This window comes from Canis lupus, chromosome 33, assembly GCF_048164855.1.
Source record: "Canis lupus baileyi chromosome 33, mCanLup2.hap1, whole genome shotgun sequence".
NCBI lineage: Eukaryota > Metazoa > Chordata > Mammalia > Carnivora > Canidae > Canis > Canis lupus.
This window is the reverse complement of record NC_132870.1, coordinates 6,925,871-6,951,961: the sequence shown is the minus strand read 5'-3', so window position 1 is coordinate 6,951,961 and position 26,091 is coordinate 6,925,871. Positions and strand designations below refer to the sequence as shown.

Below are 26,091 nucleotides of genomic sequence, written 5' to 3'. Positions count from 1 at the left end.
ATGTCAATTACATTTCAATAAAGAAAAACATAAGCTGTACCCTCTTAGAAAATTATGCCAAAATTAGCTGCCATTTACCTAGATTCTTTTTTTTTTTTTTTCTTTTTAAGATTTTATTTCTTTATTCATGAGAGACACAGAGAGATGCAGAGACATAGGCAGAGGGAGAAGCAGGCTCCCCGCGGGGAGTCTGATGAGGGACTTGATCCCAGGACTTCAGGATTACAACCAGAGCTGAAGGCAGGCTCAACTGATGAGCCACCCAGGTGCCCCCCATTTACCTAGATTCAAAATGAGTTTTAAGTAATGTTCTATGTAGAAATACATATGAATTGCTACTTTAAGAGATTTCACGAATATTTATGGTACAGGTTGCTTAGGATTGATTATGTCTGCTCTACCATTCTTTATTACAATTTCTTGTGAAAAACTGTTTCCTATAGGTTGTCTTCATATAATATTGTCTGCCTTTCTCTTGGCACCAATATATTTTTTGTAATAAAGAAAAATTTCCTCCCCATATGTTACTGTTAAGTAAGTTTGAGAAACACTATATACCATACCCATCTAGGAAATTTATAGTGGTCATTAGTGTAGTAAGGGCTCTTAGAAGGCTTTTGTTTAACTTTACCTTAGGGTTTCATAAATTAATATGACAAAGTAGGCTGTTTCATGTAATATTTAATCCTGAAGAGCTAATATTTAATGAAACAAACACACTTTGGTAAACACTACCCAATTAGCTTTAAGGAAAATATTGTTCTGATTTTGCAGTAGATTAAACAAAGGCCATCTTAATATCTTTTTGAAACAGCACAATTTGTGCAGGTGTCTCAAAGCACCATACAGATTTCAGTTAGTGGTAATGTTCTCCCTTATATAGTGGAGAAACAGATATAAAAAAGCATTAGATTACTTGCCAAAATACACACAATTGAGACTAACTGGAACCAGAGCCCATATGTCCAAACAATGATTTCTAAGCAGTATTTACAAACAGAACCAAATATGGAACCCTATAAACTCATTGTTTTTGGATATTGGTTGAGCCTTTTCTCTCCCTCTCTCCTCCACTCCCTCCCCCCTACCTCCCACTCTCCCCTTCACAGAATAGAATAAGAATATTCATTTGCAGAATTAGAAAAGTATTTTCTTTCTTTCCTTTTAGGTAAACTTTAGTTAAGCAAGGACTTTTGTCATTTGCTAATTGTAACACATGATGTTAATCTGTAAATAGAAGTAGCTTAGGAAATAGTACAAATACAATCTTTCAAGTCCATGAATTTGAAGGAAACCCTTAACATGATAAATGTTGCTATTTTGAATTTAAATTAAGATAGTTGCTTTTGGTGATGCCTGGGTAGCTCAGTGGTTCAGTGTCTGCCTTCAGCTTAGGTAGTAATCCTGGGGTCCTAGGATCAAGTCCCTCATCAGGCTCCCTATAGGGAGCCTGCTTCTCCCACTGCCTGTGTCTCTGCCTCTCTCTGTGTGTCTCATGAATAAATAAATAAAATCTTAAAAAGAAAAAAAGTTGCTTTAACCCAGGTGTTAAGGATGTTTTTTCTTTTTTTTTTTTAATTTTTATTTATTTATGATAGTCACACACACAGAGAGAGAGAGAGAGAGAGAGAGGCAGAGACATAGGCAGAGGGAGAAGCAGGCTCCATGCACCGGCAGCCCGACGTGGGATTCGATCCCGGGTCTCCAGGATCGCGCCCTGGGCCAAAGGCAGGCGCTAAACCGCTGTGCCACCCAGGGATCCTAACCCAGGTGTTAAGGATGTTAATCAGAAAATAGAGATACCTGAATTTTTTTAATTAAAAAAATATTTTATTATTATTTTTTATTTTTGAGAGAGCATTCATGCACAGGGCAGGGCAGGGTGAGGAGGGGTTGCTTGAGGGAGAGGGAGAGAGAGAATCCCAAGCAGGCTCCACAGCCAGCATGGAGCCCCATGGGATCTCACAACGCTGAGATCATGATGTGAGCTGAAATCAAAAGTCAGATGTTTACCTGACTGAACTACCCAGGCTTCCCAAGAGATACCTGAAGATTTTTATTGAATGAATATTAACTTTTTCTGGTAATGTGGTATATTCAAAGAGGCATTCACAGGTGGTTTATCAGACCACTGTACTTCAAGGAAGGGAACCAACTTGTGAATTCTCAAGTAAATTAAGTATATTCCAATGCCTCTGTCTTTTGCAAAAATAGTAACTGTATAGTATTTCAGGTGTTGGGAAAATGCAGGTTAGTCAGTGGTTGTCAAGAGTTAGGGTTGGTAGGGAGGGTATAACTATAAAGGGTGGTGCTAGAGAGCTTCTTTGTGGTGATGGAACAATTTTGTATCTTGATAATTGTATGAAAACTTGTATAAAAACTGGGGAGATCTGAATAAGTTCTGTTTTGTAGTTTAGTTAATAGTATTGTGCCAATTTCCTGTTTTGATAGTGTTCTGTGGTTATGTAAGATTTTACTCTATTGGGGAAAGTGTGCATAGGAACTCTGTTTTGTAACTTTGAGTCTAAAATTGTTTTAAAAACATTTAAAAATATGTTTATACTTATATTCAGCATACTGATGAAAAAAATACTTTCAGTGTTTCTTAGGGACAAATGCGCAACTTTAGTTAACAGAGTTCTTGAGGACTGGATACTATTTACTTTTATTTAGTCATTTAATAACTATTCATTAAGCATGGACAGCTGAAGGGGTTATGATGTCCTAGTTAAAAGAATGGAGTTTAGAGTTGGGACTGGTTCAAATCCTGGCTCTGCTACTTTTTAGCTTTGTGACCTTAACTAAGAAACTAGTTTCTCCCATCTGTAATGGGCATAATGATGATACAAACAGCAACAGACATTGAGCATTGTAATATATGACATTATTATTTGTACTTCATATAATCTAACTCATTTAATTCTTGTAACAATCCTGTAAGAAAGGTATTCTTTTCACATTTTCAGATGAGAAAACTTAGGCACAGAGTTTAGTTGCTTGCACAGTCACGCAACTAGGAATGTTGTAGCTTAGGTTAAAACCCTGGCTATTGCTATTTTCTGTTTTTGGCTATACAGAATGAGCTTGTTGCAGACCAGACACCAGAAGCCATATTCATGAAGTGAAGAGAAGCCTAGAGAAGTCAGCCCCATGTTCACTGTTGCATCTTCTCCTTAGGGCATTTCTTGATTTGTAATTGTGGCTGAGAGACTGAGGTGAGGAGCAGAAAGTGGCTATAGAAAGGCTAAGTTGGGATCCCTGGGTGGCGCAGCGGTTTGGCGCCTGCCTTTGGCCCAGGGTGCGATCCTGGAGACCCGGGATCGAATCCCACGTCGGGCTCCCGGTGCATGGAGCCTGCTTCTCCCTCTGCCTATGTCTCTGCCTCTCTCTCTCTCTCTCTCTCTGTGACTATCATAAATAAATAAAAATTAAAAAAAAAAAAGTCTTAAGTTGCTGAGTGGAGCTGTCTTACAGATCTCATGAAAAAAAAAAAATTAGATTCAGGCCCAACAAGGAGGAGGAAGCCAGTTCTTAATTGGTGTCACTATATGGGGTGAGAGTAAAGCAGAAGTAGACAAGGCTTCTGGAATACTGAGGCTCTGCTTCAAGCCAGCTCCAGTTTGATTGGTTTAGGATAATCTGTCTCTACTTTTAACTGTCTGCCAGAAGCCAAAGTGAATTACCTCTGGAGAAATATGACATCATTCAGAGCCTCAAATTATGCTTAAGTTTTTATAAACAATGTCTGGTGTTGAGTCAGAAATCATCAGGCACACCAGGCAACCAGACCTAATTATTCAAAACAAAGAAATATAGGTAATGGAGTTATCAGACTTAGACTTAAAATAACTAAGATTAATATATTCAGAAATTTATTTAACAAGATGAAGAATTTCAGCAGAGTTCGAAACTTTGAAGAAGGAATCCGATGAACTGGAAGTTAGTGTAACATTGTGTATCAAGTATGCCTCAGTTGAAAAAAAAAAGAATCAGATGACTGTTTTCAAACTGGAAACTTAAAAGACTAGACATTTTTGGGGAAACAAAATGAAGAGAATTCTTCATTAGCAGTTCCACACGTAAGGAAATCCTCAACTGAGTTCTTTAGGCAGAAGGAAAATGATCCTAAAAATCATGCTTTGAAGCAGGAAGATACAGGAAGGACAGAAAGGGCAAATTTTCAATAATATGTAAATGAATGTTTTGAGGACATTAGCATTATGTATAGAATTAGAATACTTAACAGTAGCACAAAGATGGGGCAATAGTAAAAGGTGTTAGTGTTTTATGGTTCTTTCATTTCCTGGGTGATATGTAAAGTACTAATTTAATTCCTATATTGTACATTGTAATCTCTAGAGTGACCAGTAAAAGATTAGTAACATAATGTATAAATAAAAAGCTAATATGGGGAGGGATAGTGAAATAAATATTTAACCCAAAAGAAAGAATAAGAAAAAAGGAACAGAACAGGGTAAGTGGTTCAAATAGGAAACAGTACAATGGTGGATTTAAATCCAGATCTTTAAGTAACTATGTTAGATGTAAGCAGACATATACTGATTTAAAAATACAGTCAAGTCTGATTTTTGTTTTAAAGACCCAATTATATATATCTTGTAAGAGCTGTAGCTTGAAGCTTAGGATGCAGAAAAATTGAAAGAGTCGGAAAAAAAGATAGGCTCTGCAAACTTAAACCAGCTCCTGTACTAGTGCCATGCTCTACCTAACTCATAATGTGGCTGCTAGATTTAAATCAGATAATCTTATTTAGAGTTTTAAAAGCACTGTTCTTCATACATATTAAGGACCCAATAAATTTACTGTGCTTGAGGCACCTTGTTTTAAGATAGTATTTTTTTCCATTTTGAGCTGATATAGGAAGGGCTAGGTCTCTTACATCACTGTATATATTTGTCTCATGCTTGCTTTATTTTTCAGTAGCTAACATATGTACACATTTTATCCTTTTCTTCTATATTCATTTAATCCACTGACTGTTTGGCTGTTGTCTCTTCCCTTTGTTATAAATCTGCTTTGTGGTGCCTCTGCCCGGTGATAACACATGAATCGTTTTATGCTGCAGTAATCTCCTTTGACTATTGCCTGTAGAATTTCCACACTAAAAGACATTCTTCTCTTTTTTTTCCTGAGCTTTTATGAAAATGTTCAAATTCTTAACTATTCTTTCATAAATTATATACGTAATATGGATTTCCTCCATCATGTCAATTGTCTTTTAGCATGAGGGCTCTTTGGAAGATAGGTGGGGATATAATTCTTCATAAAATAATACTGTAGAACTGATTGAGAATCTGGTCTGGATCTTTGCTTTGTAGAAGAGTCTGTTGTATATTGGTTAAATGTCAACTGAAGACATCTTAGAAGACTTCTGTTCTGCCCCTGATGTTTCATTTAGCTTTTTGGGAAGTCCCATTGCTGTTTATCAGAACAAGGGAAGAGATTAAAAATCATTAAAATGATTATATCGACTCAAGTTTGAATCTCTCAAAATCAGTTTCCCTAGACAACCAAAACTGGGATAATTTTGGACCAAGTTTGGCCCTTTACCCATATGTTATTGGGTACATTTGTATCTGTGGAAACAATTGAATTGACTAGACTTAATGAGGGTATAAGATGGCTTTTCTTTGGGTTTTTTTCTTTTTTAGAACGTGTAGAAATGAAATTTGTCCTAGTTAATTTGGTGCGTAGCAATAAGGACAAGTGTCTGCATCTTCTCTATGTTGAATATGAGGCTTAATTCTGGGAGTTTTAAAATAATTCTTTTCTCATAAATATTAACAAAATTGAGTAAGTTCTTATAATTTAAGTAATAATTTCTTCATAGCAAGTCATCTGACCTGGATTCTCAAGGAAGTAACTACTAGAGATGGAAGGTAGAAATTAATTTTGGTTTCACCTCTGTATTCATTACTATTCTTTTCATTTCTCTTTGAACAGGTTGTTCCTTGCAACAGCTTTTGATGAAATACAGGAACATACATTTTTACTTGAGCAATTGTTATAAGTTAAAAGGGTAGGAAAGTTAAATCCCAGATTAATGATAGCCATGTTGTATTGTTTAATAGGCAGTGAAATCAGCTGTGCAGACCATCACTGTTGGAGGCGTGAGCACGTCACAGTTTAAGACAATTATTCCTCTGGCAACTGCTCCCAATGTCCAGCAGATTCAAGTGCCTGGAAGCAAGTTTCATTATGTCCGACTTGTCACTGCCACAACAGCCAGTAGCTCAACCCAGCCAGTTAGTCAGAATCCCAGTACAAACACTCAACCTCTCCAGCAAGGTTAGTAACCGTTTCTTAAAAGCAGTAATTAATTCTTTGAACATTATTAAAGAACATTGATCCTTTTCTTGCTGAAATCCTACTATGTATGGCATTTCAGTTGAGAGTATGAATCAGCAACTGTTGTAGAAAACAGTGAAATAGAATCATAGTTGTATATAGAGTATTTCACTCTGCTAGAAGTGCACAGTGTCCTGTACTACCAGACCATTGGAATTATTCATCAATTTGTGGGTAGCCATTATATTGCTGGTTTATAAGCCTACCATTTCTGCTAGTGGGACAAATTTAGATGAAGCCAAATTACCTAATTTTCTAAACTGTGAAGCTGCTTGGTAGGGGACTACCAACTGAATCAATTGAAATCAATTGAAATGACTAGTAGGCAAGGTATAAATAATAAGAACTTGATACCACTTTCATCCTTTATTTATTTTGAATCTGTAATTGCTAATAAAAAGCAATTAAAATGTTCTCTTATTTTGCATAGTTCTGCTTTTCCTGGAGAATATTCCTGTTTGTAGACCTTCCATTTTCTATTTCTGTTTAAACCATCCTGTCACCTGATACATATACACAGACACACACACAACCACTCTTCATGTTTATCTACTTGTTAGAAATTGAACGCTGTGAAAGGATCAGGGCAGTTTATATTTTAGGGCCTAATTTTTTGTCTTAGAAGACTACTTCATATACCATTGATGTCAAAAAGCAGTTGATGGCAAGTAAATGATTTATTATTTACTGGATGTAAATAAAAGAATTAAAGACCACTTGTTTGCTCTTTCATTTTTATTAAGGGATAAGAGGGTTGGAGCTATATATTGCTGATAGCTAGTTCACCTGAGGGAAACTGGAAGAGAAAACTATTTTTTAAATTACTGATGGGATAAACTAAAGGATACGTGGAGGACACAATATTTTAGTATATATTCTATTAAAATTGGACCCATCAAGTATTTATATTTTGTAATCCTCTTTAAACTGATTTTGGAAGAAAATCTTTTATTTTGATGTCCTTAATGAAAGGAAGATGAAAGTTGCTTATTGCTAAAGGAACCAGGTGTGATATTCTCTCAATACTTAAACTTAGCAGGGTACTAAAAGAGGTGCTGCAAGTGTGGTTTACTTAGATAGTCAGAATGATAGGAGTCATTAGATACAGTTGGTTGGATTTAATGTGTATATGGTCTTGTGTGTACCCTATGGTGAGATCCATTTCCAGTGTAATGTTAACACTAATTGTCAATAAGAAGCCTTTGGTACAAGTAGAAAAGACCCTGAAGATCCAGGAAGAGTGGAGGAATAGGTTGAACATTTCATAATTCTAGTGTATTTATAGGTACCTTCTTTTCCAAGTTTATATCTTTTTGTCTCTCTCTATAGCTCTGTTCTCTTTGCCTCCTAGAACTTCCTCACACACACACACACACACACACACACACACACACACACCTCCCTCTTTTTCCCTGCTACTTTTTTTTCTTTTGCTTTCTACCTTCAACTTTCCCTCCCTGTCATCTCTGTCTCTCAGCTTCTTTGGTTCTCCCTATATGTACCCTCTCCCCACTCACATGCACAACCACCCATGTGATTGCCCTTATGCCCATATTTTTCTCTTTTTGCTCTCCTATCCCATAAGAGACCTAGGAATACATAATATACATTATTTCACAGGAATAATAAATTTGTAATTTTTATTAGAGACAACACGAAAATTATTGCTCTAGTTCATCAAATGTGTTAATATGTCTTTCTAAGGGCTTAATTTCCAATAAGGGATTTCCTTATGCCAAAGGGAGTTGAGCTCATCTTGTACATTTCCCACCAAACTGTTCAAAGCCAGTATCCACAGGCTCCACCATGTTAACTGCTGGCTAAATAGCAGCACAGTAAAAATCCAGAAGAATTCATGGTTAATCTCTTTAGAATGTAATCTCCTGCCATCTTGGTGAGGAAGTCAATTTAAGAAATTAAAAAGCCTTAAACACTTGCATGTGTGGTTTTCTAAAATTTGGAAGGAGGCTGTTCTCAAAGGTTTATTCAGAATTTCTGTTAAAGACCAAAAAAGAAAAGATTGTTCCAGTTTCTGTGAAAATGGCAGTAATAGTAATGTGGGACTATGCTCAAAAGTTAAGAAGGAGAAATACAGACTGTTGATATAGTTGAGTAATACCAATATGTCCCCCTTTCCATAGGTAATTTGTAGTGTTCTCTTTTCTGACCACTTCATTTTATATTTTATTTCCTAGGTTATAGTGAAAACTCAGCACACAGATGTCAAGCTAATGTAAACCTAGAGTTCCCAAATTCTCTAGCTTGCCCACAACATGGAGACAGTTACCCTTTCTTTATTATCCAAATAGAAATCATCTGTTCTTCTGTCCCTTGATGTGACTGAGGGCAGGCCACACACTCCTTCCCATTGTTGCAGAGACCACCAGGAAGTTCTTACTTTCTGGTTGTTAGGGCCACTTCAGAACTGCTGCTCAGTGTGCTCCTGGAGTGATGAGCAACATCTCCTCTCCAAGGAGCAAGTGCTGTAGGGGGTCTACTCTTCTGTGTTCCAAGCAGGAATTAAGGCTTTTCATTCCTTTCAGTTCACCTTTTAATTCTTTTTAGTATTGCTGAGACCAGTCTACAGTGGTTATTAGGACTAAAGCTACAGCAAATGAAGAGAATCAGAACAGCAAATAATTTTAAATCAGGTATCAGATGTCACTGCTCCTGTAATTCATGGTCCTATACTCTTTTTGTATAACCATCTTATTGAGATGCAATTCGTGTCTACTATAAAAATTTACCCTTGTTAAGCATACAGTTCAGTGATTTTTAGTGTATTGAGCGAGGTGCGGTCATCAGCACTAGAGCACCTTCTGGAGGTATCCCATTTCCCCCTTCCCCTTCTGTCCCCTTGCTGCAGGGGGGGGGCCCCCCCGCTCCCTTTTAGTTCAGAATGCTGTCACATGTTCTTCCAGGATGCTCAACTTTGTGTCTTTAGCCATCAAGTCTCCCAAGCATTTTTATTTAAGGAAGTCTGTTCTTTTTCTTTTATTGTTCAGGGACCAGTATAGATCCCATTATCTCAACCTCTCTCTTTCAGACCAGGCTCTAGGTCTTTTTGCATAAATAAAACCGGAAGGGATATCCTTCCTGTCTTTTTTAAATCCCTTTGTTAGATTTTGTAAATGGCAGTAGACGGTATTAAAAATTGTACTACCTGTGCTCCAAACTTACAGGCCTAGTGCCAGTCTCTCCTGAATTTCACCATAGCTTTTCTCTATGGCGGGTTCATCTTCCCTTCAAATCAGCTCATTCTCGAGGTTTTAGTTCTGGTAGCGGTCGTTTTCCTGGTCACTTGAAGCTTAACGCTCACTTATGTATTCTCCCCTTAACACATGCAGTTTCTTGCCATCCACTTGGCAGTTCACATTCCTTTCACCTCCACCCTGTCTCTTGCAACTGCGCTCTCCTGTCTGTCACCTCAGGTAGATCCTCACTTCAGATACTCTTCTAATTTTCCTTGTTTCATGAAACTCCATCCTGTCTTACACACTGCTGCCAAATAGTTTCTCTTTGTGCCAGTCCAGTAATATTTCTGTACTTCGAAATCCTCAGAAACTTCTCACTGCCCACTGAATTTAAAAATACTGATTAGAAGACTGATGAATCACTGGCCTCTACCTCTGAAGCCAATGATACATTAAATGTTATTTAATTGCATTTAAATAAAAATTTTTAAAATAAAGTGGATATACCCCACCACCACCCCGAATAGAGATTAAATATATACATTTCTACCCTGACATTCAAGACTTGTGCTTGCCTAATTTAACCCTAGGTTCCAACTAATCTGATCTGTTCACCACCATTTTGTGAAGTGCTTTGCTATTTTCCGGCATCGGGCCTCCACTTTTCCTGCTTCTGCCTGGAATGTCCTGCTCCAGTCTGTGTGCCCTCTCCTCAACCTGACCATTGATCACAACCCATCTCATACACAGTGCCCTTCATGCATCCTTTCGTATTCCCATCCTCTGCCAATCACACATACGTTCTATCTCCCTTGGACTCTAAAGCGCTTTCTCTGTTTTAACCGTATTTATTTTATTTGGTATTTGTCTAATATGCTTTACTTGAGTTTAATCTCTTTGAGCAAGTGTCTTGTACTCTAGTTTCTCTGGAACATAGTCCACGATGCCATTTGCATAGTTATAATGGTCGTAATAACAATACATTAATGGCAACTAACATTTATTGGGCACTTACTCTTTGTTTGATGCTGTTCTAATAAATTTTCATGGATTAACATATTTAATCCTTATACCCTGTAAGGGAGGTACTAGCCCCATGTTATAGATGAGGATACAGGCAAAGAGAGTTAGAAAGCAGAAGGATTGGGATTTGAGTCTCCAGGGTGTTATGACCTATGAGACCATATTCTTTACCCTCACGCTAGGCTGCCTTTTAGTAGGTACTCTGTAAATAATGAATTATACAAGAATGATATTTTCTCTGGTTTTAATACAAACATGGCAATTAGAGTATAGAACAGTATTGTTACTCAAGCTCCTGAATGGCAGGTTTTTTTTTATTTAAAGGACGTTTCAACTGACTAGATTTCGTAGGGAATGTTAAGTCATCTGAATACAGATAGAAGTGTTTTCAGTAGACTGTCTTAAATGACAAATGTTCTGTTGTAAAGCAGATAAACTATAGCTGCTACTGTAGCCATAAGTTTCCTGGTAGATGGGTTAAGGAATGTTAACAGGTGACTATCCTGATTAAAGATTGCTCCAAATTGGAAACAAATGGAATTCTTTAAGCTCTTTGAGGATATCTTGAGAGAACTAAGTATCTTCAATGTTTCAAGGACTATTTCCTGTAAATAAATTGTCCTTTCCTCCCTTTTTTTAAAAAGCAAAGCCAGTGGTGGTTAATACCACTCCAGTGCGGATGTCAGTTCCACTCGTCTCAGCGCAGACTGTCAAACAGGTGAGTGACACAGAATTTTTTTCTTCAGCATCTCCCAGACAGACAATTCACTTTTAAAATTGAAAGTTAAGATTCACGTAAGAGAGATTTATACTGAATGGAGAAGCTGTAAAATGTATTTTTGTAATCATGGGTATACTTTTTTTTTTTTTAAGGTTGTTCCCAAACCCATCAATCCCACTTCACAAATAGTTACCACCAGCCAGCCACAACAGCGGCTCATCATGCCTGCTACACCACTGCCACAGATCCAGCCAAACCTCACTAACCTGCCACCAGGCACTGTGCTGGCCCCAGCTCCGGGAACAGGGAATGTGGGTTATGCAGTGCTTCCAGCTCAGTATGTTACTCAGGTATGAGGAAAAAAATTGAGCCATTGCATTTCAAAAAGGATAATTTAGTCTAAGATGTATAGCCCTGTAACATTCTGAAAACTACTGAAAAACATCTTACTCAGTATGAGAATGGCTATCTCCAAAATCTTAAGATGCTAACAGAAACTTCTGAATTTATTTTTATGTATCCCTAGCATTTGAAATATCAGCAGAAGTCACATATGCAAGTCAGACACTTGAAAACTGAGATCAGTTTGGTGAGAGGACAGGACTATATAGAGAGAAGGGGGAGATGTTGAAATGAAAGTCAGCAGAATACAAGTGCATTTGGAGAGCGCTGTGACTGTGATCCAACTCTTCCTCACATATGAGGAGGATGCCACTGACTTGCTCCTGGAAAGTGGACTATAAGATGCATTACTAGGTGTCACATTTTAAGTGACCTATCCAGACACACTCATCTGGTCATCTTTAGAGTCAAAGCCATGTATCATCCAACTGGCTGGTGAGGGTTAGGAGTGCTGCTTCTAGGAAGCAGATAGAAATTTTCTTTTTCACATAAGAATCCAGCAAAGTAGCACCATGTTCTAAACTGTTGAATCGATCTCCTCAGATTATAAGAGGGAGAAAGAGAAACCTGAGTACTTTAATGAAATGTACTTTGGAGTATGTTTAATGTGGCTACTGATTAGAAAATAAGTGTTCAGTATTTTTATCATCTCTTTTTTTCCTGTGTACAAATCAATGTAAAATAGAAAATTTTGCCCATGTAATTCTCATTTTCTATAAATTGTAATGGGATGAATGATCAGCATAGTACCTATTTTATTTACAGGTAGATACATTGCATTTTTCTAGCCAATATAAGTTAATGTGTGTACTTTTGGAGCATTCATCTAGAATTTCCTAATCCTGATATGCTTACTCCTCTATGAAAAATTTCTTATATTTGTACCATGTAGTGCTTTAAAATGTTCACATTGTTTTCACCTCTAGTATTAGTTTTTGGGTCTTTAGAAGAACTTCATGACACGCTGTGTCTATGAAATTCTCCATACTATTTTTCCTATTTTAGTAGATGAATTTGTGTTTCTTACTGACCATTATTACATCTGAGAGTATTGGGCATTTTTGTAAATATGGTCTAAAATTATCTTTTTTTATATGTAGCTACAGCAGTCTTCATATGTGTCTATAGCAAGCAACTCTAACTTTACTGGAACACCTGGTATCCAGACCCAGGCAAGGCTTCCATTCAACGGGTGAGTATTTTGAAAATATGTAAGTTAAATTGTTAGATCAGATTAAATGCAGCATTAAATAATACATATTTCAAAATACATTTATATGATATTTTTTTCCACAAAGCCATGTGAGCATCCCTCTATAGAACTCGTTATTTTAAGGAAAAGTTACAGGAGCAGTCAATCCCCAAATTTCTTTTATTTAGATTCATCAGTTTTGCCACATATTCTGTCTCTTTCTTCTCTGTCTCATCCTGAATATATTTTTTAAAATGATATTAACTAGTTTTTAAATTGTTATGTTAGGTCCTTGCCTTTTTTTGTTGTTGTTGTTAGTCTGTTTTTAAATCTGTGAATAGCTTCCTTTGCAGTATTGGTTTAGAAGCAATGCTTAGAACCAGTCTTCCTCTCTCCAATTCCAACCCCAGAACCCCTTTTTCCTCACTACCTTTTGTAACTGAATCCCAAAAGTTTTGAGCAGATTTCAGCTTTAGTTCTCTTAGAAGAAAAAATATCTTTTGTGGAATGTTCGTCAGTGATAACTTCCTTTTTAAAAAAATCCCTATCTTGAGGGGCACCTAGGTGGTTCAGCCGGCTGAGCATCTACCTTTGACTCAGGGCATGATCCCTGGGGTCTTGGGATTGAGCACCACATTGGGCTCCCTGCTCACCAGAGAGTCTGCTTCTCCCTCTCCCTCTGCCTGATGCTTCCCTTGCTTGTGCTCTCTCTAGCTCTCTGTCCATAAATAAATAAATAAAATATTGAAAAAAAAATCCCTGCCTTGGCTCTCTTACCCCTCTTTTCATGTTACAACTTGCTTTTGAACTTGATGTGAAGTGAACAACATAGCAAACTTTTATTAGAGATGCATGCATGTGTTAAAGCTTTATTTTAGAAGAAATTTACAGAGACTTTTGTAATTTTTAAGTTATCTTTAATTAATTAAAATGTATATCTTTTTTTTTGTATCTGTATAGCATAATCCCATCAGAGTCTGCTAGTCGACCCAGAAAGCCCTGTAATTGTACAAAATCGCTGTGTTTGAAATTGTAAGTCTTTTTGCTACTTTTTCTTATTTCATATACTTGGAAATGCTTATAAAAGCAAATGCAGTTAACTAAAAAGTCTTAACAGACCAGTTTAATAAAGTCTAAGTAATTTAGATAAACATGCACATGAATGTCTGAACACAATTATGACGGTTTAAAACTACTCTTTCATTCATTCAGAAAGAAGTAATTTTATAGTCTTTATCATAGATGAGTCACTAGAAGAGGGGTTTAGGGACACAACAGCATGAGACAGACCTAGTTCCTGTCTTTAATAATAATAAATTTGATCTTAGCTATGACCTTTATATTTGGTTTCCTAAATCAGGTGGTACTCTGAGGAGCTTTTAAAATTGTTGTATGATTAATTTGCTTATTCTAAGCTAAGAGATTTGGCATGAAACCGTTAAGTGAAAAGCATTGGTCAAATAAGGGGTTTAGAATCCCAAGAGGCACGACTGTGGTTCAAGTGAGGCGATTCCACTACAAGAATATAACCCATGTTTTTCCTTTTTATGATTTTGAAATAACTCACTTTAAGATCATATAAAAATCACATTTCTTTTGTGTTGACAATAGCTACTCCTGGAACTAAGTTTCTAAACCAAAATTCTAGGAGCTAGTGACTTTAATTTTGAGTCTGATCACATGGTTGACAGTCAATATATATTAACTCTAGAACTAGGTGGCTCCGAGTACATTCTAAAATGCTTTACTGGGGACTCCTGGGTGGTCCAGGGTGTGATCCTGGGGTCCCCAGATGAGTCCCACATTGGGCTCCCTCCGTGGAGCCCGCTTCTCCCTCTGCCTGTGTCTCTGCCTCTCTCTCTGTCTCTCATGAATAAATAAATAAAATCTTTAAAAAAAATAAAAATAAAATGTTTTACTGCATATATAATGTTTTTAATCAGATAATTTCTCATTTTGTTTAACAATGACTTTTTGATGTGACTTGCACTGATTTTTATATTCCAGATACTGTGATTGCTTTGCAAATGGTGAATTTTGCAACAACTGCAATTGCACTAATTGTTATAATAATTTGGAACATGAAAATGAAAGGCAAAAAGCAATAAAGGTGATTGTTTTTACTTTATTTAACTGACAAAAATTTCCAGTTTCACCTGATTATTGTAGAACTCTGTTGTTTTACAATGTCTATTAATTCCATTTGCAATGTTTAATGTACTGATTGAACTTGAGTTGATATGTGATCTGTTTTGATAGGCATGCCTTGACAGAAATCCAGAAGCTTTTAAGCCTAAGATAGGGAAAGGAAAGGAGGGAGAATCAGATCGACGTCACAGCAAAGGATGTAATTGCAAACGATCAGGATGTCTTAAAAACTACTGTGAATGCTATGAGGTGAGATGCTGGTTGAGGAATAAATCTGTTTTTTGTGAATAACTTTGGGGAGGGTATATTGTAAAACTTTACCTGAAAATTGGGAAATTACTCCACTCTTGTAGTTTGAAAATGTGCACAGTCAGTGCAAGGACACTAGTTTGAGGAAGACCTGGCTTCCTAAGCAGGGCTTCAGAGGAATGACATTTTGGTTTTGTCATTACATAATACTTTGGGTCTCATCGCCTGGTTTATCAGTTCATAACTTCTTGATCATTGTACCTGGAAGTATGGCAATCAGAGGCCCAAGTTTATTCATTTTTAGTAAAAATAACATCAAAGTGGATTGGAAACTGTAGCCATGGTCCTCAACTGAGGGGCAGTACTACCCACTGCCACCTGTGAGCTTTTTGAAAATATATATAGATAGAAAATAGCCTGCTCTCTAGAGAGTAGTCATGAAAGTAAAGATTTATCTTGCCTAAAATACCTATGGTGCCCTCTTGAAGACTGAATTATGTTAAGAAGTTTGCTTTCTGAGCCTGAGGATAGGAAAGGAGACGTATGGAATATTGCTGGCTAAGATTATTGGCCATCATGAAGTGATTGCATCTGTTTTTGCCATTCCACCATTCCACTCAACTGGCTGTTTTTAGTTATTGGTCGAGCATCCTTCCAGGAGAATGTGGTTGAAGCTCTGCTTTGAGAGATATTATTTACTTGTTTGTTTATTTTTAAATGCTATTTAAATCATCCCCTTCTTGCTATAGACAAAGTACTGTATAGTTTGTTTTTATTTTCAAAGCTTAAATATAATAATCTATTCATGCCCAAGATGAACACTATGTTACTCTGTTGCTTCCTTGGTGAAACTCTCTCCTGACAACCTTTTGAGTTGAGTCATTCCTACAATTAGTTGGCTCTTCTCATATATTATCTTTTCAGTCTTTCAAACTTCCTGTGTAGAGGGATACCTTACCTGGGTGGCTCAGCGGTTTAGCACCTGCCTTTGGCCCAGGCTGTGATCCTGGAGTTCTGGGATTGAGTCCCACGTCGGGCTCCTGGCATGGAGCTTGCTTCTCCCTCCTCCTGTATCTCTGCCTCTCTCTCTCTATGTCTATCATAGATAGATAGATAGATAGATAGATAGATAGATAGATAGATAGATAGATAGATAGAAGTCATAGCCTCACAGTTGGTAAAGTTATACAAGGATAGCACCCTTCCTTGGTAGGGTTTGCTCTGCTTCAGGAGTAGAGTATGTACCTGCCATTTAATGCCCCTTCCCATACAAACTGTGTCACGGTAAAGAAATTGTGTACTGTTTTCTCTGTGTAATGATTTGCAATTCACATACTTTAGAAGTCAGTTACTCCTCTCAAGAAGTGTATTAAGGTAACCTCTTATTAGTCCTAGAGTCAATATGAATGAAAATGGCATGTAATCAAAAGTATTTTGAAAGTCTCTTAAATGTCTTATAGTCCAACAATCAGTTTTTTATTCTGTGTTGGAAAACATAGACTCTTTTGTTTGAACACCTGACGAAATAGGTGGCTTCTGTTCATAAATCTATCATACAAAATTTGTCCTGAATATTCAAAAAATGTAAGTTATAAAACCAAGCTCACAAAAAGAGAGGAAATGGAAATTGATGTAAAGCTGGGTCAGAAAGGTAAAGCAGCCCTTCCATGCATGCAGCATTGAACAGTCAGTACATGCTAGGCAGATGAAATGCAAACATACAAGAACTAATAATTTAGTTGAATCCTAGGATAAATAGAAGTAGAAACGGCAGTGCTGGTTGAGATACATTAGAAGAGAGAAAGCTGCCCTGTTATACTAAAATCCTTGATATTTAAGGCATACACAATGTCCAGTTACTAATTTGTCATTCTAAAAGATCAAGAAATGGAAAAACTTGGAATATACTAAACTGGCAGTGGCTGATTGTCTCTCTGTGAATTGGCTGTGATATTGTCTGACAGTTTGTGTTCAGTTGTTGGGCTTTTGAATTGAATTGGCTTTTTTGGTCCAGTTGGTCTGCATCTGGATAACACATTCATGTTCCTTTCACACACCTTCAGGGCTTGAGTAGAAGAGTGACTGTCCACATTATTTAAATGGTTGTGCCTCTTAACCATTTTTCCTCCCAATTTTTGACCACAAGGGAAGTTGAATTAGCAAAGCTAAATGAATACCCCCCAAAATAAATAAATAATACCCTATCATTTTAATTTCTCCTTCCTGAGTTCCTGTCAGATTATTAATACCTTTTTATGGTTCTTCATATTTAATCCAAAGAACCATTAGTGGTGTATGTCTTTTGCCCCCTTGATGTCAGGGATTTTATCTCTTCATCAATACTTAATAAGTATTGCTTTAGTTAGATTCTCAGACTGGCTCATAGTAATAACCCAATTAACTCAAAATGTATATCCATTTTTTCCCTCGGTAAAGAGAATTTATTTGTGCATTATGAGAAAGGAACAGGGTAAATGTGTTCATCATAATATGATTCGTTTATCTTGCCAGGTGCTGTAGAGAGAAAGGGCAGTTGGTATGTTTCTTTAAATTGACATGAGTTAACTGAAGAAAATGGAGCCAACAAAAAGAGATACTCAAATTTACTAGGTCTGGGAAATGTAAATGAAAGAACAATGAGATCCCACTTTACCTCTTTCCCCCAATCGCATTGCTAAATATTAAAAAGAACTATAATATACAGTTGGAGGGAATGTGGGAAAAGCTTTTATACATTGCTGATGAGATGTGAGGTGTTATAGGCTTTTGGAAAATGTCTGGCCACATCTATTAAAATACATGTACCAGTGAGCCCAGTTCTAGAAATCTAGCTCATAGAAATAAAAGCACAATACACACACACACACACACACACACACACACACAAATTTTATGTATTATCTGTGTTACTCAAGAACTGGAAACAAAATAAATGAATAAATGCCCAGTAACAGGCAAGTGAATGCCCAAATCAATTATGGCATATCCATACCAGGGACTACTGCCCAGCCATTAAATCGAATGAATCCAGTCTATGCTAGGTGACTGTGGGCAGGGATTGCATGAGGTGTGTGAGAAAAGGAAGACGCAGAAAATGAGCATTTGATTTTGTAAAACAACCTAAATAAAAAGAAAAAGACTAGTGTATTTATTAAGATAGGTATTTGTACATGACTGCTGTGATTTTCCTAAAAATACATGTTTTACATATTTTTACATACAAGGACACACTGGTTTCATATGTACTATTGTTGGGTTTCAGGAATCTGGAGAAGGGGATTCAGAGAGGGCAATTATGGAGATTATCCATAATGGAAATAGCATCTATGAAATTTCCTTTCATGTGATATTGTGCATGTGTTTGCATAAGTAGGAAGTCACCAACATGTCTGAGATGGTTGGATTCTGGATGACCGTTATTTTTAATATGGTATCATTCATATTCTTTATAAAGAATATATGTTATTCATATCAGGAGGAAAACTTTTAGATGGGGGAAAAACTGACACAGAAGGGCTCAGAGACATACACTGTGTAGCCCCTCTCAGACTTAAGAATACCTGACCTCTCCACATGTATAGTTAGCCCATTTAGTGTTTATCAGGAAGAGATGTTTCCATTGTGTCTTACTGTGAGTTGACCAGGTAATTCTGTTATCTATTGATTTGATCACAGAATCTACTTAAATGTTTTTGGGTTTTGATTTGGAAGCTTTTCTTTTGTAAATCTTTTAGGCAAAAATTATGTGTTCCTCAATATGCAAATGTGTTGGCTGTAAGAATTTTGAAGAAAGCCCAGAAAGAAAGACACTGATGCACTTGGCAGATGCAGCTGAAGTAAGGGTACAGCAACAAACAGCAGCGAAAACGAAGTTATCTTCTCAAATTTCAGACTTGCTTACTAGGCCAACACCAGCTTTGAATAGCGGAGGAGGAAAGTAAGTCAATATTTTAATCTCCTTTTGCAGTACAGTATGACTATATATATGTCTCCTTTTTGGACAAAATTGAGTTCATACTTTTGGTTGTAGCAGACTTCTTTTTGCATTTTCTTTCTATCTTTAGTTACTTGGAAAGGAATTTGAAGGTAACAGAAAAACCACTGTCAGATATAGTACACACTTTGAAAATGTACAGTAATGCATTAATTCACTGGGCTTATTAATTTAATTGAATTTCTCCCTACTAAGATGAGGTCATTATGTAATTTGACAAACCCCTAAGAAAACAAATTTTTATATCTGTTCCTGGTAGTATTATTCATAATTTTGCACATTCTTAACTTCTCTTGCCTTTCTTGGGCCCTTGTGGCACTTTGCCCTTCTACTGGAACACCTTTCATACACTTTGTTATTGTAGCCCCTTATTTCACAAGACTACTGAACTCTGAAGGAGGAAAGCCTGAGCGTAAAGTTTGGCTGAGCTGAGTCTAAATGTGCTCTGTAATAGTTTATGAATTTAACAAGCACTCCCTCTCTCTGAGTCTTGGTTTTCTCATCCTTCCCATCAGCCTTATGATGTGGCTATAAGGAATAAAACATCTCTGTCCCAGCGTTTGGCAGGGCCTCATGCTGACGTGGATTTACAGGTTTTGGTAGAGGTTAATTTGAGGAATTATTAAATGCAATGAGCCTTGCAAATGGTATATTATTTAAAATGCTTAAGTTGAAATAGGCTCTAATGCTTATAGAAATGCTTCTTTTTTAAAAAAAATAAAGATTTAGGGACATCTGGGTGGCTTAGTGGTTGAGCATCTGCCTTTGGCTCAGGGCGTGACTCCAGGGTCCTGGGATCAAGTCCCACATTGGGCTCCTTGCAGGGAGTCTGCTTCTCCCTCTGCTTGTGTCTCTGCCTCTCTCTGTGTGTCTCTCATGAATAAATAAATAAAAATTTTTTAAAAAAAGATTTATTTTAGAGAGAGAGAGCATGAGCGGCAAGGGGCAGAGGGAGGAGGAGAGAGAATCCCAAGCAGATTCGGTGCCGAGCACGGAGCCCAGCGTCGGGCTCGAACTCATGACCCTGAGATCACCTGAGCTGAAACGAAGAGTCAGACACATAACCAACTGAGCCACCTAGGCACCCCTAGAAATGCTTCTTTTTTGTAAAATATTTCAGATAGTAATTCTGAAGAATTCTTACAACTGGAATATAATTAGCAAATGGTTATGGACTAGATAAAGTGGAAACGGATAGACACTTCAGTGAAGGTTGTAACAAGGGATCCTTTCTGGTAATCTGTTTTCATTAATCCTTTAAAGATATTGCTACACTAAAATATTTACAGTTAATTTTCAACTTGGGAAAATGTTTACAGTATTATAAAGTGTAAAAGCACAAAATTATTATACTATAATCAAAACTATGTAAAAAACTCTTAAAAATTTATACTGTCATGTTCTTAAACTGTTGTCTGAGTAGCAAAAATTTTAATTTTTTTCCTTCCTTTCACTTTATAATAGTATCTTCCAATTTAAAGTATTTTGTATTTTAAAGATTTCTGTACAACTGTACAGCAGCCCAAATGCTCACTTTCTCTCGCCAAAGCAGGTCCTAATTTCTAACTTCATTTGTCCTACAGTTTCTTTCTGTCAGTGTTGTCGGGTTAGTGGTTACATTAGGCTGCCTGATTTTGATTTTGTCTTTGAAGACTTGAAGTGGTTACACACACACGCACGCGCGTGCAAATTGGCTACATATAGCAAGCCTCAGGATAGATTGCTCTTATTTAATACCTAACAGTTTAGGTCTTTATGAATGAAATTCCATGTATAGAACAGAACTCCCTTTCCCCTTAGTTTTGTCTTGAGTGATAGAACAGTGCAAAATTTTGTCTTTTTTTTTTTTTTTTTTTAATGAACAATGTGCTCCAGGACTGTGGGAGAGTGCTTTGTTTTTAGTGTCGTTCAGGAGATACTGCTTACAATTCCCAATTTTACTCATTCAGCAAATATTCATGGAGTGTCTCTGTGTATCAGGCAGTGTTCTAGGGTGTGAAGAAATAAGAGTAAATAAAACAGATTGCACTCTAGAAACTAACATTCATGAATTAGGAGTACTTTGTTAGAGAATTATCCAGTCAACATGTAGAATGAGCATCTTTTAGTTAACCAGATAACCCTGTCCAGGTAATATTACACATTATTTTTTTAAAATTATTTTTCTGGGATCCCTGGGTGGCTCAGCGGTTTGGCGCCTGCCTCTGGCCCAGGGCACGATCCTGGAGTCCGGATCGAGTCCCATGTCAGGCTCCCGGCATGGAGCCTGCTTCTCCCTCTGCCTGTGTCTCTGCCTCTCTCTCTATGTCTATCGTGAATAAATAAATAAAATCTTTAAAAAAATAATAATAAAATAAAAAAATATGGGCAGCCCCTGTGGCGCAGTGGTTTAGCGCCACATGCAGCCCAGGGCGTGATCCTGGAGACCTGGGATCGAGTCCCACATTGGGCTCCCTGCATGGTGCCTGCTTCTCCCTCTGCCTGTGTCTCTGCCTCTCTCTCTAGCTGTGTCTCTATGAATAAATAAAATAATAATAATAAAAATAAAATAAAATAAAATAATAAAATAAAATAAAATAAAATAAATTTTTCTGGGCAGCCCAGGTGGCTCAGCGGTTTAGCGCCACCTTCAGCCCAGGGTGTGATCATGGAGACCCGGGATCGAGTCAGCTCCCTGCATGGAGCCTGCTTCTCCCTCTGCCCGTGTCTCTGCCTCTCTCTCTCTGTGTCTCTCATGAATAAATAAATAAAATCTTTAAAAAAAAAAGTAAAAAATTAATAAAATTATTTTTCTGAACAGTGTTGTGTTGTTTTTTTTTTTTATTCATGAGAGACAGGCAGAGACACAGGTAGAGGGAGAAGCAGGCTCCATGCAGGAAGCCCGACACGGTACTCGATCCCAGGACTCCAGGATCACACCCTGGACCGAAGGCGGTGCTAAACCGCTGAGCCACCCGGGCTGCCCCTGAACAGTGTTTAAAAAATACGCTCAATCATAAAACCAGGGTCTTTTTAAAGCTCTTCAGGATGTGTTTGTGCTCCCGGCACAAATTGTAATGCTCGGCATGCTGTTGAATCATGAAAACGTCAACAGATTTTCACTTGAAATAATGTCATCCACTTTTGTTGTTCAACACCATCATCATCTTTCTTTCAAAAATCATTTCAGATTGCCATTTACATTTGTAACGAAGGAAGTAGCGGAAGCCACGTGTAATTGCCTTCTTGCCCAGGCAGAGCAAGCAGACAAGAAGGGAAAATCAAAGGCAGCAGCCGAACGGATGATACTTGAGGAATTTGGACGATGTTTGATGAGCGTCATCAACTCTGCAGGAAAAGCAAAAAGTGACCCTTGTGCCATGAATTGCTAACTCTTGCACAAAATACTGATAAATGGAACTGTACAGAAAAGGTGCAGGGACACTTGATTTTCTGGAAAATAGTTTAACAATTACTGTATTGTTAATTCAGTCCTTGTGAGACCTGAAATTATAATATTGAAAGACGTGAAATTTTAAATGAGGAAATTAGTACATTTTAAATTTTAGTTAAACCTGTTTATGCCCCTTCTAAATTGTTTTTCTTTATTGTATTATATGGATTTTTAATTTGCATGGGTTTCTTAAGAATTAGATGTTCTATTCTTCTGATTCTATTGACAAAGGACATTTATAAATTACTATAATTTATAACGTATGGTGTTGTATGACTTTGTTCCAGTAGAAAAAGCCAGAGAACCATTGGTATTACCCAATCATTCTCTGGCACTAGACCTAAGCAGATAGAATGTCTATATAAACAAATTCTTATGAAACATTATTCAAATGACGTTTTGTGCTTAGAAAAGCACTATCTTTTGAGGAAATACCAGCTTTTTTTAGCACAGATTCTGGAATAACATCCTATTGTCACTTTGGGAATGTCAGAGGGGAAGTAAGTAATCTATAGGCACACTTTTAAAATAAAAAAGGTGTTTTTTTAAAAAACAAAGTTTTGAAGGACAGTAAAAAGTTATCAATAGGCAATGTGTTTCTCCAACAAAGGGAGACTAAGAAATGCTCTAGGGGTGTTTCCATTTTCTGTGAAGGAGGTGGTGTGCATTTGAAATGATAATAAATTGTCAACGTGATTACTGGGTACTATTAAAAGTGAGAGGTGCATATGAATAGAACTTATTATGTAGTAATGATATAGAACCTTACATAATTATCAGGTATAAAATTTGGCTTGGATGGAGAAATAAAGAACATTGAAGCTCTAATAGATGAAATTAGGGAAGGATTTTTCATCTGTACAATTTTCCTTATAGACTTTTGAACTAAGAGGTCTCAATCCAATGTATGAGTCTTACTTGATTTACTGAAAGGGCCTCCTAACAAAGCTTTCAAAATTATAGTGGGATTTCTTTTTTAAGGAAAGCTTAATATGGTATTATTTTTAGCCAGTGATTTGATAAGCTGAAGGTATGAGTGTTTTCTTATTATTACTAAAATAATCTAAATCATCTTTTCCTAATTTAAAATTCAAAAGCTTTATGAATTTAAGAGCCAATAATAGGACTCTGGGTTTTATGACAAGAAACCATGTGTTGGAATTCAGGCATTTTGTTAGGTACCGTAATTATTAGTATATGATTATTACATTTCCTACAAGGAATCTATAGTTGTATGTATTAAGTGTGTATATATGTTCATATGAACACACAAGATATAGGCAATAGAAATTAAGTAATGCAAAAGAAGATTCCGTTATTTACTGAAGTATCTTTTGAAATTTGGATTTATAAAATTATAGTGCAGTAACTCTAAATGTAGATAGTGCAGAAATTCTTAGCACCTCAATCTAGTATGTTTAATTAAAATTTGTATAAATGTAAATTAGTGTAAGAGGATAAAATATCTAATCAAGTTATTTTTCAAAAGATTACCTTTTTGGTCTAAACCTAAACTTTGTTCATTTTGTACATATTCTGTGTTTAACTCTAATTGCACCTTTGTGATGTGTATTTATATACAGTGTGCAGAAAATGTTTGTGAAATTTGGATTACAATTGTAGATTATGTATGACAGCATTGCCTGAGAATGTTTTGCTTGTAAAAACTTGAAGGTGCAATCAAATGCTACTAGTTTTTCTGATTTTCAAGAAGCTATCTAAAGTATTAAGACTTTTCCTTCCTGTGTAGTACTTACTAAGCAACTTTTTGTATTTAGGCATTTGCATCAAATTGCTGAACAAGATTAATATCCACATTAATTCAACAATTTTAAAAGACTATTTGGGAGGGTTGGGTATATAATTTTTTTAGCTCTATTTACATCCCAAAGTAGAAAGATTAAATTTATATTTACTAGAGCTATTCAAAGAATACACTTTTCTATATTGTAAAAACAGGACAGCAAAATAAATCATACAGAAAATAAACATTTATACTATTCTGTAAAAAAAAGGATTTTGTTTTTCTTTAAAAACACTTTTAACTATCTTACAAGAAACTTTTAAAATCTGCTTTTAAGTAAATTTGACATTACTTCTGAAAGCACACAACTAAAAAATGTCTATCTTTTTGCCCAATTATGATTAATTGAAATTGCTTTAAAACTAGAATGTCTCTTTTTCTGCTCTTCAAAGGCAGAAACTGAGTCTTTTTCCTGTCCTTTAGTATTTGATGTTTTTGTGGTAAGCACCTTTCTTAGTTTCCTTTTCTCTCAAGAACTTGAAGCAACCTGTAGGTCTTATCTCTGGATTATCTGGGAAACAGAACCTTCAAGTTGCAGTAATAAAACAACCAGAGCAGCAACAGTAGGGAGAGACTACTGCTTTAGCTTACCTATTCTTTTATGGGGATAACTGACATTTTCTCAGTCTTCTGTAAAATGTGAATAAAAATACCTTTAGAAAAGTTTTCCACTTTTATTGTTCTGTAACACAAATAGCTAAAAAAATAAATACTTGTTATGTAAATGCAGCTTCGAACCAGGACCTCTAGCATCATGTTGCATCCTTTTCCAGCATTTTATGTAGAAATTCCATGGCAGCAACCCAGAGGAGAGGGAAGCTAGAAGCCTTTACTGTTGGGAGTTATTTTCTATTATGTCAATTACTTAGGACTTTGTATGTTTGTGAGGATTTCTTTAACGTAGATTTTGTCATTATCCATAGGCCATATGTGGACTTTTTATGAACCAAGGCTTTTTAAATTAAAATTTTTAAAGTTTTATGAAAGGCATGCTTAGTCTTTACTCAATAGCAGTAAGAAAATAAATATATTCAGGGTAATATTTACTATAAGGCCATAGACTTCAACTCTGTAATTGATTATATTATCAAATGAAATCTGGCAATAGGTAAAAAGAATGCATCATGATCTGGTAGGTTTATCCCAGGAATAAAAGGTCGACTCAACATTTAAAAATAATGAAATTCACTGAATCAAAATACAAAAGAAGTAAAACTATATGATCATCTCAGAAGTTACAGGAAACCTTTTGAATATACTAAAAACTGCTGAATTACAGGCTTTAAAAGGGTGAATATTACAGTATCTAAATTATATCTCAAATGGTTTTCAAAAAAATTGAAAGGTGCGGAAAAACTGACAAAATTCAAGACCCATTTATGATTTAAACACATACACTCTTCAGCAAACCAGGAAGAAAAGGGATCATAAGCTAGAAAAGACCAATTTATCAAAGTCTACAGCTAACATCATATGAATGACGAAGACTGAATGTTTCCTCCTCAAAGACAAGAAGGCACTCTTAGTCAACATTGTGTTGCAGGTCACTGTACAATGAGGGG

General features: G+C 36.3%; 1 protein-coding gene across 8 annotated transcripts in view; it reads left to right on the top strand.

Annotated features, from left to right (window-relative positions):
• LIN54 (lin-54 DREAM MuvB core complex component) overlaps window positions 1-26,091 on the top strand; it is an 87,347-nt gene that overhangs the window by 56,554 nt on the left and 4,702 nt on the right. For 7 of the 8 annotated variants that reach the window (XM_072810177.1, XM_072810174.1, XM_072810171.1 and 4 more), the window contains exons 5-13: window positions 6,093-6,309; window positions 11,231-11,304; window positions 11,460-11,657; window positions 12,810-12,901; window positions 13,862-13,933; window positions 14,909-15,011; window positions 15,161-15,298; window positions 19,033-19,235; window positions 22,462-24,739. In XM_072810177.1, coding sequence (XP_072666278.1) covers window positions 6,093-6,309; window positions 11,231-11,304; window positions 11,460-11,657; window positions 12,810-12,901; window positions 13,862-13,933; window positions 14,909-15,011; window positions 15,161-15,298; window positions 19,033-19,235; window positions 22,462-22,663 — 1,299 coding nt within the window. In that variant the 3' untranslated portion in view covers window positions 22,664-24,739. Of the gene's footprint in view, window positions 1-6,092; window positions 6,310-11,230; window positions 11,305-11,459; window positions 11,658-12,809; window positions 12,902-13,861; window positions 13,934-14,908; window positions 15,012-15,160; window positions 15,299-19,032; window positions 19,236-22,461; window positions 24,740-26,091 lie in introns of those variants that run through there. The other variant, XM_072810169.1, reaches the window with a different exon arrangement.